At 37.7% G+C, this 16073-nt stretch overlaps 1 protein-coding gene across 2 annotated transcripts in view; it reads right to left on the bottom strand.

The window, feature by feature from the left end:
* The window catches only part of il1rapl2 (interleukin 1 receptor accessory protein-like 2), a 208709-nt gene that overhangs the window by 176850 nt on the left and 15786 nt on the right, over window positions 1-16073 (bottom strand). For both annotated transcript variants that reach the window (XM_088386756.1, XM_088386765.1), the window contains exon 2: window positions 978-1092. In XM_088386756.1, the coding sequence (XP_088242882.1) occupies window positions 978-1071 (94 nt within the window). In that variant the 5' untranslated portion in view covers window positions 1072-1092. The remainder of the gene's footprint in view (window positions 1-977; window positions 1093-16073) is intronic.

The raw sequence follows: 16073 nt of genomic DNA, 5'->3' as shown, positions 1-16073 counted from the left end.
ACGTAGGTGTCAACCTACCACATCATTTTGTGTGGCCTGAAAACCTTGCCTCATTTTTTTGTTGACATCTGTTCAAAATTGGACATGAAAATGATAATAACTAAATACAAAGACAATTATGTAATCTAATAGCGCAACATGGGACAAGAGCTTGGCAGCTTCTGGCTGGCATATATCATCATCGTCTTTAGCCCTATATTTTAAAGAAAAAAGTAAAAATGTATTTTCCAGCAGCATTCAAGAGGTCAGATAAAGCTTAAGTAACAAAAGTATTATATACTAGTATAATTCACAGACTGAAGTGTTGCACTGGTCTGCATTACTCCTTACCCCAAAAGACAATATATATATATATATATCTTTATATATATATTCAGGCCCCTGAAGATTTGTCCTGTGATCCAAGCATTTTTGGCATCTCAGCTCTATTGTCTCATTATCATAACATACGACAAATCATTATTTAATTCACATTGTATTGATCATGGAACTAAGTCAAGCAATTCCACCATTATTATCAGCAGCATATAACAAATCAATCCTATCATTCACTGGTCATTAATGAAGACATTTTCAGCAGCAGTGACAGCAGCAGTGCCATAGGTCTAATGTTAGAAAACCTGCACAAAAGATGGAGGATGAAGAAGCGTTCAGCTTTGCTAGAACGAGCGGGAGCTAGAGTGGAATAAAGTGGAAAAAAAGTCTGACTCAACCAGCACTATCACCATGGGTTCGAGTCAAGAGACATCTGAGATGTTAAGAGTGGAGAGAAGTGAGGGGGGAAAGGGGGGGGGGGGGGGTGGCAAAGCTTGCACCACAGAAATAAAGATAATTAAAGTGACCAGAAATAAGATCAAAAAGGGAATGGGAAAATGAGAAGATTGACAGGTGTTTGCAATGACAGAATAAAACAATATTACAGATATTACAGACAGAATCCAAGGACAGCACCAACCAACAGAAAGAGATCATCCTACCAGAGTTTCTCTTGGAAATGTACTTGACATCATTGCTGGATCCTGAGGCAAGGAGGGTGAAGATGAGGAGGAGAAGAAAGAGTGACGTCTTCATCGCTCTCCTCTCGACCAGGACCTTTAGATCAAACAAGAGAGAAATGGTGTTACATATAACATGCCATGCATCATTCTATCACTTAACCAAATGCAAAAAAATTAACATCACAAAAACACTAACAGTTTTAATGTTAGAAAGGCTTGCCCTTCTGAACACAGCTACCTGTTACATACAACTATAATGTATTTGAAAAATGTTTTAGTCAGTATTGTATTATGTACTGTCTGCTCTTACCAGTATTGCAGTTGGAATGCCCACTAAATGTTTGATTAAACTTAATGACCTGAATGTCCAGGCTCAATCCAAACTTCTTACAACAAGTTTGGACACATTCTTCTACTCAATTATTTATGGCTAGAGGGAGCTGATTGGTAAACACCAGAAACAGGGTTGACAAGAGCAGGTGGAGATGAAAATCTAATGAGTTTACGAGATGGGGAGAAAAGACTCCAACAAAACTAAAAATATTCAAAACAGTACACAAATTGTGACAGTCAAAGTCTGAGCCTCTGGGCAGATGTGCCAATTTTGCCACCGTAAATCATTATTCTGACAATTTGATAAAATAGGTCTTAAATACACAAACACACACACACACACACACAAACATACACACAACCTTTGAACAAACTGCGGACTCAAACTGTACTAGTTTTCTATGCACACACACACACTCACTTACTTGCACAAACGGGGGTCGGCAGAGTCATAAAAGACATGTTAGCAGTCATTCCACTGTGTTTTCAATAAATATGACAACAGGACATACTGTATGCGTACTTTGCCTTCGATGGCGAAATCACATCACATTCTGGACAACAGTTTAGTAAGATTTTGAAGGCGCATGAGATGTTTTTGATATGGGCGCCATAGCTCTTTAGCATCAAAATCAGCTTGAGGACTTTTAAGTAGCATGAGACCATTGTGGAGTACAAAGTACACAAAACAGAATATTTTAGGATTTCAGAATGTTACTGATGTCTGTCGACTTCAGAAGTACAGTATATTGCTTCTCATCACTTGAAGTTGAAAGAAAAATATCTTTTCAAATCAGTCCATTAGGAATTATTCATCCATCCATGCATTTTCTGAACCGATTTATCCTCACGAGGGTAATTGCAGGCCACACATAAACAACCATTCGAAGTGCTAACCAGCGCGCCACCATGCCGCCTCCTTTAGTAATTATATTGAACTAATATTTTTTAAAATAAAAGCTTCAAAATCATTTGATTGGTATAGGGCAGGGGTCTTCAAATCTGGTCCTTGGTGTCCAGTGTCCTAAGATATTTTCCATTTTCATGTCAATTTCCACATCCAGAAATCTTCAATAGAATGCCGTGCATCAGTACGGGTATCAATTTTGTTTTCAACTAAACACGGCCAGATTAATTTTACACAGTATGTAGGCAAATGTATGAGTAAATAATTTCAGTTTTTCAGTATACAGTTTTTTTGTGACATTTTTGTTTGGCTCTCTGCAGTGAGCTTTTTCCGATGCAACACATGCGCCTTGGCTCAATAAAGCTTTGGAAACACTGCCGTAGTGACATCATCACAGCAGCATATCACCGGTGACTAAGAGAGTCCAATTAGTTCTGGCTGAGCAAAGGTCAAAGCCACACCACACAAACACCACCACATGGACTGTGTTTGGTCTTAGAATGAAGTGAGAAAAACAGTGTGCAAGGCATGCAGATGAAGAAGAAATGACAGAAAGTGTTACTGGATGCAGTGGCGTGTAAAGAGGGGGGCTGATGGGGCAGGGCCCCGGGCATCTAACTTAGTGGGGGCATCCAAACAAGGGTGAATGTGTATTCAAGCTGACAGTGAAAAAAAGCTCACTAGTCTTTGGACATACGTTATCGCGAGGAACAACAATAACTCAAAATTTTTCATCATGTCACTGGATGAAAGTGTATGACTCATCATTGGTGCATGAGGCCATGGATCAGCTGAACACCGTCATCCCATGGCTCATATAGCAACGCTCGCAGCTTGTCTAATTAGAGATGCGCTCTCACGCACTGCTTCTTATCCCAACATACTGTACAACACCTCCTTTGGCATTCAAGTGGTAAGTTCCACACCCATTGGAGAACGCCTGACTTCTGTTTTGGGGACTACTACCACCATGCTCTCCTTTCCTCAAGCTGAGGGACCGGGCCTTCAAGGCTGCTGTGGAACGCCCTCCCAGACCATCATAGGGACCCACAAACGGTGGAAGCTTTTAAGAAAGGTCTAAAAATTTATTTATTCCGGAAAGCATAGTCTTGCTAGTTTTTAATGATATTTTATCTGTTTTATAACTTTATTTTATTCCTGTAATTTTGCCTAATTTTCTTGTCCTGTGTTCTGTAGCAATTTGAGATTTGCCTTTAAATGTAAAGTGCATTATAAATAAAATCTATTAATATTATTATTATTATTAGACTGAATCCAACATCTCTGTCGCGATATATATACACTACTACTAAGGATGAATTGATACCTTCACAAACTGTAAACGTATCACGGGAAAGGTGAAAAGTTCACTAGTTAATTACAATGTGTAGATTTATAACAACAACTTTGATTTTTAATCAGACACTTGTGTGAACACACACACACGCACGCACACGCACGCACACGCGCACAGCCCTGATAGCAAACTATTCTGGTCTAAAATACACCAATGCTGAGCCATTAGGGTGCATCAGCCACACATCCAATATTAAAGACAGCCTGGAGCGCTTTTCTGTCACACTATCTTTTCTCTTTCAAACTGCATGAGTCATGCTGTTTTGGTTACAGAGGCAGTCTGTGTTTTACATGGAAGCATAAGCCGCCTTGTCATCATTATGAAAAATGTGATATCTGTCCTTTTAATCTCCTCATCAGGACATATAATTAGTTTGAATTTGAATTTATGTGCTGTCGTACTCCATTTAGGGTGGATATAAATTGTGTATTACATTGAGTCTGTGCAATGTTTAATACTAGTATTTCACTTTTGCTCTCTTGACACACGCTTTAGTGTATTTGTGTGCACACCATGATTTGTGCGCCATGGATTTACATTTTATGCTTTTGACTTTGCCAGTCTTGTCGTACACTGTGTCGTCTCATTTGTGACAAAGCAACAGTTTAAGTTTTCTTTCTCATTTTAGGTCTTTGGCAAGTAGTGCACATCTCTCACAGAGTGGATTCGAGGATGACAGAATTCGCTCACAAAACACTAATTACAAAAACAACATAAACTACAGTTTGAATAATTAACAGACAATAATGTAATACAGAGCCATAATATTAATTATACTTACAAATTATAACGGAATCGAATACAGCTTACAAAGAAGGCAATGCTCAGTTATGTCAGATTGATATTTAACATGTACATTTACATACTTTTAACATTTTACACATCATTGTAGTCTTTCATTAGCAGTTTTGTAAAATCACATTATAAACCGTATTTAGAACTTAGAACTTTCTAAGCAATGTAAAAGAAGCACCATTAAAACCCACGACATCATTTGTGCAATTACCTATGCAATGAGTGTCATTCTGACTGTGAGGTGGATGGGTGGCACTGATGCCACAGGACTCAAATAATGAAATACTGTATGTAAAATATACAATATTCTTGTATCTGTGGTCGTACCTGTATCCTCCTAGTTTCATTCAGCACCCTTCAACAAAGTTTGAGGAGAATTTATGTCTATATTTGTTTATTTATTTATTTATTTATTGTGCATATATACACGTTGCATTTTTCTGTCCTAGTTTACTGGTCAAAATGTCAAAATGAATGCTGTGAAAAAAAATGATCATAATAAAAACAATGTTGGTGGTGGCTTGACAGTGGACCCATCTGACAGTTTATTTTAAGCAATTGTCTTTGCTTAGAGGGAAAGATTTTCTTTGCTATATAATGTTCCGTGTGGCTTATCCTTTAATTGGACTTTTTTTTTTTTTTTTTTAATGTGCATCGTGTATGTGTGTGTGCGTGGCTGCATGCATTAAAAGATCTATAAATTCGACAACACTTTTTTTGAATGCAAACCCATAATACGCCATAACTTGCGTTGGGGAAGTATATAGATGTGTGATAATGACCAAAACGTATTTGTCTTGATGGCAATATTGCCTGAGCGCTTCCACCTTGCAAGGCAAAAGACTATTATGCTTGGCGCCGATCAAGTCTAATGCAAGCCAAGGACATATTTCACACATCATCACCCCATGCACAGTGGGCACATTTGGCACCAAACTGTTATCTTTATGCCAATTTCCGACCCTATCATGATAGTTGGACCAAATACTGTTTCCAGTACGCATCTGCAATACAACAGCTCAACTGAAGCTTATTAGCATTCGCTTACAAACTAAAAAGACCACAGGTGGGTATAATCTTACTCTGTTAAGCCCACTGACTTGGATATCCGACCTCTGGAAGCTGAGATGCCCTTTTGACCGCCACTGTCAAGATAGTTTATCCATATACTGAGTGAGTCTTACAACTCTCTCAGACATTGCTCATCAAGCTGACACACTGCCCCGGAGACTGCAATTGCTTCTGACTCAAATATCTCACAATTCAAGGCATTACCACACAAATATTGCAGCTATTTCTGAGAAGCACAAATATTTTTTTCTGACACCGAAGATCACACACAGGCACACACAGATAGACACACACAACACACTAACATGCTGTATCCACAGAACAGCTGGTAAACAGACTGTTGAGAGGAAGTGAGGGAAGGAAGGGTTTAGCTCATTTGCCATGTGATTGTTTTGGGTGATTTCACAGACAAACTCCAAGGTTGTGTGTAAAGCTGCAAAACAAATAAGTAGATCTTTAAGAGACACATTTGAATGGTCAGTCAGCCTACGCATGTGCAGTGAAGATTCATTTATCACTTAAACTGAAAAACGTAACACTAACATGTCAGTAAACAGTATTTCAAGTGTCAATTCCGAATATGTTATATAGATCAATTCTTAAATGTAATAATATTTGTATGGAAAAAAAAGCATGTTAGTGTTGCATTATAATAATAGTCATTATTATAATAATTATTATTATTAATGTATTTAAAAACTTGCTAGCAATTTACCATCTTATAAACACCACAACTAATAATATTGCTGAATCTAAAAATAAATCCCTATTGTAATTTCTGAGAGAACCCATTTCATAACCTTCATTGGAGTATTGTAAACTTACAACAAAATTTCAAAGTTGAAATGAATCAGCATTCGAAGGAAGAAAACAATAACTCTGTTACGCAGATTCCCTGATGTAATAACTACATTGCTCACAACAATGCTGTATTGAGCAAAATTAGAATTTTGTCTAGCAACTTGCTATGGCGCTGATGCACCAACTATCAGCTAGGTGTTTAAATCAAGGCTTGGGCAGCCTGATCTGGCCAGTCACACCATTTTATGTGGCCGAAGTGTTTCAATTTCACGTTTCCTTATAAATTATTTTTTGTGCGTGCTGGAGCCTATTCCAGCTGACTTCGAGCAGCAGGCGCGGGACACCCTGAATTGCAAGCCAATCGCAGGGCGAACAACCATTCGCACTCACACACCTACGGGCAATTTAGAGTGCTCAATTGGCCTTCCATGCACGTTTTTGGAATGTTTTGGAAGGAAACCAGAGAACCTGGAGGAAACCCACGCAGGCATGGGGAGAACATGCAAACTCTACAGAGGAAGGCTGCAGCCGGAATTGAACCCACAACCGCCACACTGTAGGATGGATGTGATAACCAGCTGTGCTGCCAGGTAAAAATTGATTGTGTCAATTGTAGGTTAGTGGGCAATCCAGTGGTTGTGGTTTTGATTTCTGGCTGTTGTAACCATGCCAAAGTGTCCTTGAGCAAGTTACTGAACCCCCAGTTGTTCCTGATGCTGCGCCATCAGCGGGTAAATGTCATGTCGGTGTGAAGTGCTAAACAAATTGCAAGTAAAACCAATGTCATTGTGTTTTAGCTCTATGTTGTGTCGCGGCGCTTGCAATTATACCGTGCCTTCTTAAGATCATCATTAATGGACATGTTTATTTATGAATTTATAGAAATTCAATGCCATCAACCATGACCATGGTAGATGAAGGCTAACATACAACCATAAACAGCAAATAAGCCCTCGGTGAAACTACCGTATTTGCCGGTGTATTGGTCGACCTTTTTCGTAAATCGTAAATTTCCGTCAAATTTTAGGGGGTCGACTTATACACCGAATCGACTTATACACCGGCAAATACGGTAAATATTTCTAAACAAGAATATATATTTATATAAAAAAAAAAATGCCAAGCTAGCTTCAACGCAGAGTTCGACAGCTTATTACGCTAGACTTATGATGGGCACAAAAATAGACCCCTGAATATTATAATACTGAACAAAAGTCTCTTAGGGGCCACCCTGTTATGGTGCAAAAGGGACACTAAATAATAAATCGTATAAATATTTACACATTTGGTCTGTAGTAGTATAGGTCCATAGGGATTTAAAAGGAGGTCTTTTAGTTTTTCACAGTCGGAATACGAGGCAACATGACACTGACAAACACATCAACATTTATGGATGCATGCACAGAGAAATACACAGCATGAGGTGTGTGCTAATGAATGCAGTACCACCTGTTCAGTAAATGATCTAATTGCTCTCAGCAGATTCCCATTTCCTCACTTTTACACAGTTACAGCACCATTTAACAGGTAAGAGACTGCTGCCGCAAGCCATCCTTACCCTCACACCTTCACTAATTCAACATTTAACAGCATCTCTTGTGATGAGACACCAGTTGCTTTCAAGTGAGGACAAAGCTAAGATGGTTAAAGGGAAGTGGGCAAAAGGTCGCTTTTAAAAGGAAAATCAAAGGATGCCGGGATGCGCTCTAAGGGCTAGGGCAAAAATGGGCAAATGAGTGTGCAGTGCAGGAAAAACACACTTGAAAGATCAAAGATTGAATTGTATGATTATTAAATTATTTATTGTCAGAGCAATATGCTGAATATTTCCAATGGGAGTATCCCATTCATCCATCCATCCATCCATCCATCCATCCATCCATCCATCCATCCATCCATCCATCCATCCATCCATCCATCCATCCATCCATCCATCCATCCATCCATCCATCCATCCATCCGTCCATCCATCCATCCATCCATCCACCCAATAAATCCATCCATCCAACAAATCCATTCAGAGGTATGTAAAAGAAAACACCTTTGGGGTTTTCTTTCAACTGAGACTATAATCTTGAAACTATACTATCAAAAAAAGAGAGATAGTTTAAGCACAGACATGTACGTACGTATATAATATGATTTTCTGGTCATAAACATTCACTGGTATATTTGGCACTATTATATAGCATATTTCATACTATTACTGTTAAACTTATAGGGAGAAAGATGCACCTTTTTTAGAAGTATAAATGTACTTTTTTGTGATATTGTTTTCTTTTGTGCTTCTTTTACAAGTGTAAGGGAATTCTAGCAAAGGGAAAGTGGCATGAAGAGAGTGTTACAAATATTAGCATAATGATAAATGATGAAAGGTTAAAATGAATTGTTAAATGTTAATAATGTTATTTTGTGCTTCATTCAATTCCTTTACTGAATAATAAAACCATGCGGTCTATTGAGCAAAGTAGTAGAACCAGCAGAGAATACAAAATGTGTTAACTCCAGGGATTCACTGATATTAGATAATGACAGACATTAATCCTGTTTTGAATTCATTTCAAGATGGAAAAAAAACAAGTAACATTAACTAACAATTGAAAAAAATGACAAGCTGTTTTAACGAACAAACGTTTAATGAACAAATATTGAGCAATGCTTACAGTCATAAACCCACCTCATTTAAAAATGTACTGTACATTTTATGCAGTGAAGTGTTCAACATTTTAAGAGGCCAAAAAAATGGCTTTTTATTGAATATTTGACGAATATCTGATTTTTTTTCTCATGATTTCCTTGATGTAGACACATGCAACCCTACATACCAATATGTTAGACACATTTGGCACTTCACATCTTGTTAGCAACAACCTCAGAAGTTAGTGATGTGTGAGCTGGCCCTAAGGCAGTCACACTACTCAAATTTGGCAAAAGCCAAACAGAAGAAGCACTTGCGATCTGCCATTTATGTAAGCCTATTTCAGCATTTAATAAATTCATATTACTTTGTACGGTATGAAATAGGTGTTCATGCGCATATTTTAATATATATATATATATATATTGCAGCAATAACTAAGTTAGTAGATGGAAATCTAGATGCACAGAGAGCCCAAAATAACATCTTCATCAGTGGTAGCACGATGGTGTCTGTTCCGAACATGTATGGTTGCTTGTATGGGTTTTCTTTGGGTATGGTGAGAATATACTGTGTGTTTCTAAAGTGTACAAGGGTATGAATGTAAGTACATATAAAAGTCTCAAAAATTCAGCATATGGTTTGGTTTTGTAGAGTCACATCAAACATGTTGCTTCCCCTTGATTGGGCAAAGTGAACTGCAACTTTCGAATAACAATGGAAATTGAAGTAAACAAAATAGATCCGGCCCTTCTGACCACCACCAAACATTCATACACCAGTGTGAGTGGCACTGGAGACAAGGAGGATGAGGTCTTGCCCAAGGACACAACGACCCAGGACTTGGGCAGATCGGGTATCAAACAGCCGACCCTCTGGTCTATGGACTGCTCTACCACTGATCCACGGCCGCCCCAATTAAAATAACATCCATGGCAAAAACAAGTTGTTTGATTTACCTTTGTGGGGATTTCTTTCAAGGAGGGGGATCAGCAATTTGCCGGAGATGTGAGCGTTCCAAAAATAAAAGACCACGAGAACATGAAAGTCATTCACGATTGCAAATGCTCTTTTTTTTTTTTTTTTGCCTACAAGCAGCTTCTTTCCAAGAAAAACTTGATATAATGACAGCACAAACAACAGACAAGAGTTCCCGCTTCCTTTGATGTTTGTATTGAATCGAGTGAAATAGTCTGTGATCAGGGAAATGAATAAAAATAAATACAACCAGTATTAAAGTAAAATTGTGGAACCTCAGGCACATATGTATGTTGCTACAACCTTGCCTTCAATCGACTTTCCATGCACAATAGTTCACATTAATACAATTATTACAATTATTGCAACAGTCATAATCTCTAATCCAGAGTGTTCTAGTCCACTTGAAATGTATAACTTTGGATACGGCAGTTTTGAAGAGATTGATGAATGATTATGCATGTTGAAATTTCACTTTCCAGTGTAATCTGCAGCTAAAACAATACAAAAATGGTGAAAAATATTTGTTTCTTGATGGTTTTTGCTGTGCAATCTTTGACTGACATGGGGTATCAACACTGACATAATACATACATTTTCCTTTCCAGTGATGAGGTGTTCAGGAAAGACATGAACCGCATGGCAAGGCTGGCCTCGCCACTGTGCAGCCTGGGTTGCAAAGCAAGCAGCTGCAGTCAGGCAGGCAACATAATTGGCATTGCTCATTGATACCATTCAGCCAATTTTCCAAAAGACACTACCAATGTCTTCCGCTACATCTTAACACCTCAATGGTCAAGGATGACAAGGTTATAGATCTTAATTAGATTGAATAATTAAATAAGGATATGAGCAGTAAAGTGATATCCCAGTTTTGAAGGCATTCAATATGAGAAAGTTCATATTAATGAATGCAATACTGCACAAATCAGCCTCATATTTAATCTTTTTTTTCCCCCTCATTTCTTACATACCTGTACCTTGATCAGTATTAATGTACTGAAGCGCAATGAGTGGCACAAAATGGCCCTTCCTTACATGCTGTGAAAGTCAAAAATGAAACATGCAGAAAAGTATCACGCAAATTATTCAACCCTGACTGTGCTTCCGTGGTGCAGAAATTAGCATAATCCAATTCAGTGTGACTATCAACTGAGTGTCATGATAGGCAAACTTCAGAAATTGTGCGAAGGCAAGTCTGTCAATATGCAATAACATGAACCAACAGACTTTGTAAAAGACATGTCAAATGTATCATACATATTAGTAAGCTATGTGACTCACCCCATGTTCATGTGACACTGTACAGTAAATAAAGTTTAAATTATTTTTCACAGACCAAGGTCACAAAGTGCTTCATGATAATAAAAATAATTCTAAAATGACACATATATACAACTAAGGGAATACGGTGGAAGATAAAATGCTTACTCAAAAAGGCGAGTCATTAGTTGCTTTTAAAAGGATCCACAGAGTCCAGAAACCACAGGGAGCTCGTTCCAAAAACAACGTCAAGTCCTTGCAAAATATTTGCATTGTGTCCCTGCTTCCAGTCTATCTCAACTTTGAAATGCCAGCACATATGTTTTTCATGTTTCATATCAACAATGAAAAATGCTCAGTTGTCAATTTTGTTTACAGGTTAATTCAAAGCTGGTTATGTATATATTCTAGTCAAGACTTTTGTCAATCTTAAACCTGTGCTAAATCTACAGACAACTTATTAGAACCATTTGAATATTCTGAATGGTTACAGGAGTGGGGGGAAAAAAAGAGTTAATCAATGATTGTCAAACATGACACTAAAAAATTGAATACAAAAAGGCATAAAACAATGTATTATTTTGTTTTCTTTATAAAAATCTTAATTGTTACAGCAATGTAAAAAGTGAGCCTGTGTTGATGCATAAATATTAAATACACCAACAATTTTAAATAGTTAGGAAACATTTTATATTTGTCTTCATTTCCTTCATGGTCCTTTGGCTGCAAAATTAATAAATAATCAAAAGTCAATTATTGAAGCACAACCAACATTCATAACAATTAGAGCGGTTTTGACATGTTTTTCTAAGCTTGTATTCCATCGCCTTTTTCCTCCTGCCACAAAGTGGTGAAGCAGTGTAGAGGCTTTCAATGAATTCAGTTTCAATTGAGCGGTACCAGCCGAATGCTTGAACTGGTAGATTTGATTTTTTTTTCTGTTATGTTCTTTTGCTTTTCTAAATAAAATCACAGGACAGAATTGAACAGTTTACAAATTATATCAGCGTAAAACAGGGCAACAGCCCAGTTATTGCCATTAAGTTCCACGTATAATCTTTAAAATGACTGTTTGCACCAAATTGCCCAACTGCCGGTTTGAATAGACCTCCACATTTGAAACAGTTATGCTGAAGCTTGTTTATGCAATATTTATCCAAGACCTTTTTCCAGCGCCTGAAAGAGGGAATCACAATACAGGACCACACTAAGTGCAAACTGCTGAGTTATAGCTGTTTTTGTAGGAACAAACTAAAAAATGCTGTGGAGCATTTCCAAACAAGACTTTCCAACATGCTTAGAATATTTGTGCTATATGCGCAAAATGCTACATAGTCTATTTATAAGCAAAACTTGTTGGGGTTTTTCCCATTTCATTTAGGTGCAGGAACTCCACTGTTGCCCCATCCTTAAATCCACTTACAATAAGAGGACTCATAAATTTGTGCAGAGCCGGTTCAGTCATCCAGGGGGCCCTACGCAAAAATACCACCGAGCGCCGATCAAGCAGCCCAAGTCACATCTTGGACTATGAAAATACAAATCAGCCACTATGTACGCAGACTTGTGCACTTAGCAGGTGTTTTACAACAACACACAACTAGACTTCAGCAGTCAGATTTAATAATGCTGAACATTTACCACTGTCTCTTCTGGCAGTGTACAAGATGGGGAAATTTGTCCCTTCCGTTTAACTGTAATGTCATGTCATCATACAGATTCCCACTGACACTACTGAAAAACATGGTGAAGTCAGTTATATGGAGAGATCCATGGAGATTTGCTTGGCACAACATATGTTTTCATCAAGTTTAAAGCCAAAGGACAGCAGCCTTAGTTGCGTCAAGCATTTCACATTTGGTGCAATTGTGATTGGAGGACTTCTGAAATCCCTATATCTAATTCTGACATTTTTTTTTTAAAGACAAAATAATACAAAAATTCATAAATTGAATAAATAGACAAATAAATAAATAAATGAATGAATAAATAAATAAATAAATAAATAAATACAAAACGTGTGGCCTGCATTGAGCTCATCTCATTTTGATTACATTGTTAGGCACCAGGTTAACAGATGATGATCACAAGAGCAAAACAATGAGGTCTACAAGTTAGAAAGATGTGGTGGAGATGTCACAAATATAGCATCACATACCCACTACAACAGAATTTGGGGTTTGAAATCTCTAAAAATGAATTGCAGCTATCTTTTACAATAATCTACACAAAGAAGATTTTGCCATACCAAACTGTGAAATTACAAACATGACCACCATTCTCATGTTTAACAATTAATTCCTTCTTTTTTTTCCCCTCAACTGTATCCTAATAAATTCAAGCTTCCTATGAAAATTATCGTTAGCCGTTTGCCCATATATATTCTCGTCCTTGTAGTCTCAAAGCACTATTTTAATTGCGACAGGATAATTTTGATTGTCCAAGACAACAAGAACAGTTTCGTTGCAATTAATGTGATTTCCTATCAAAGTTTTCTATATTTTTGGAGCCATACTGAAGGCCAATTAAGAGGAAAATACAAGTGTAATCTTAATGCTGGTTATACTTCCAAGTAGACATTCAGTGCAACTTATTTGAAGAATAAATGTAAAAACAAGATACACCTGTCAGTTTGGATACTCTCACCTGAAAAGGGGAGGTTTCAAACAAAAATTGCACAAAATACACACCACATACGGAACTATCACATTTTTAAATTACTGGTTTCCACAGTGCATATCAATATGCAAACATATACCATTTTCTTTCATAGTTATACGATGCAGTGCAGCAAGTTGTTGACATGTCCATGGACACGGATAAAAACAACATGAAATTGTATTCACACGTTACCCTCTGATGAAGCAATTAATGACTAGCACAGCCCAAGTCCTTCAGGTCATTCAGCTTTGCATGACAGACATAAATTAACTCTGGGACTCGAAACACACACACACGCACACGCACAGAGTAAAACTGCAGAGTTAACAGCTCCAATGAGCCTGAAGATAGCAAGAACATATGACATCCTAACCTCACACACTAAATACACAAACGCAGCTGTGAAACACATGCATGCATATACTGAATCCACATTTGTCAGGCCTAATCTTGTTTGATCAACCAATGTCCTCAAGTGTTTCCTGGAGTGCATGAAAGGGAGTCGCACTAAGGATGCTTGGACGCACATAGACACAGAAGCAGTCTTGGATGCATGCTCACACAGTAAAGACACTAGTCCTCCTTTCACACTGTATTCCCCACAAATTGGTGCATCAGAGGCGTTGGTGAGGAATTCAAGTTCACAATTTTAGAGTTTCGATGTATGCAAGTGTCCTTTGAAGACATCTCATTGGTAATTTAGATGTATGACGACCTCAGATTGACTGACGATTACTTTTAACACAAAGGGATGTGGACAACGAGTGTTGGGTGTTAAACCCCCGCACTCGCTTGGTGGCGTTCAGTCTTTTACATTTCTGATAACCCGCCGTAAATACCCGGGTCAACTTGAATCCCCCTTCCCACTTCACCAAATGACATTGAGTCAGGAAAAAGCTGATAAAATAGAACCTCAGATGACCAGTGTATGTTTTAAAGGTAGGTTTAAAACAATAATGGACAATATTAAGTTGATTTGAAGATTAAACAATCATAAATTTGTTTTTGGAACACACATTATTGGTGCATTTATAAATACTATTCATAAATAGTATACATTTATGATTAACAGATATTTTAACCTATTGTAATGATGACATTTGTGTCCAAAATTACAATTTCACAACTGCGAGTTGCTAACATCGGACCAAATATGATGACAAAGGCTGTTTTTATGTATACCGCAAGATGTGAAGCACTTTTGGCAACTGAGAAACAAATCACGCTTTTCAATGATGCATAGAGGCTAGACATAAGGAAGCAATGCCCACATTTCCCTGAGTGATTTCTCATCAGAATTGTTTTGTCAGTGATATCAACTGTGAAAAAGTATGGTCAATTCCTAACAAATTTCAACAAATAAGGTAAAAGAAATCTCGACAAGGACATCACTTCAAACTGGGGAAAAGCTCAGCTCAGTGATAGAAAGTCAAAACCTACATACTGTAAACAATTGGTTTTACAATAATCTCCATTTAGTAGGTCAGCAAGAATGGGGGCGTTCTCTTTTCTTTCCACATTGACACACACAGCACGTCTTTTTGTTTTTTTCCCCTCATAATAAAAGAAGGAATAGTCCGGACATTGTCCTGTTTTCACCCATTTATCAATAAATCATGAAAATGATAGAGGAACCCGAGATGATTTAAAGAGAGGTGGACAGTCTGATAAGATGTGCTCAGAATCCTGTCACCCCCTTTTTTTTTTTTTCTTCACTGGCCCTAATCCTCTTCCATAGATGTGAGAGGGGATGGAGGAAACAAAATGCAAGGAAACAAAGTTGAAAAAAAATGAATGGATTTTTATAATAAGAGGTGGACAGACAGTCTGATAAGATGTGAGAAGGGATGGAGGAAACAAAATTCGGGGAAACAAAGTTGAAAAAAAAATGAATGGATTTTTATGATAATGACACCAATTTTAGAGAGATGGAGGGCAGCATGTCAAGAATATGACAGAAGTCATACAAATGTTAAACTGTCAGTGTGATTAGAGTAGTTACTGCTTAATTTTGTCTGGCATTCAACATACATTCCCACAGCCCCCCCAAGACACACACACACACACACGGTGCTCTGTCCACCCTACTATTTCTGTAAACCCAAACCCGCTGTGCTTAGAAACGCCTCTGAAAATGACATTTCAACATTTCACACTCAAATATAGACTCACACAAACTTGCACACACAAACAAACGTAGGAGAGTAAGGGAGAGACTGAAAGGCCACAGACATATATTTATAGTAACACTGCAAGAAAGGTAGAAAATAA

The sequence above is a fragment of the Syngnathus floridae genome, chromosome 1 (genome assembly GCF_059516105.1).
Source record: "Syngnathus floridae isolate MCC-2025c chromosome 1, RoL_Sflo_1.0, whole genome shotgun sequence".
NCBI lineage: Eukaryota > Metazoa > Chordata > Actinopteri > Syngnathiformes > Syngnathidae > Syngnathus > Syngnathus floridae.
This window is presented reverse-complemented; position numbering and strand designations above follow the sequence as displayed.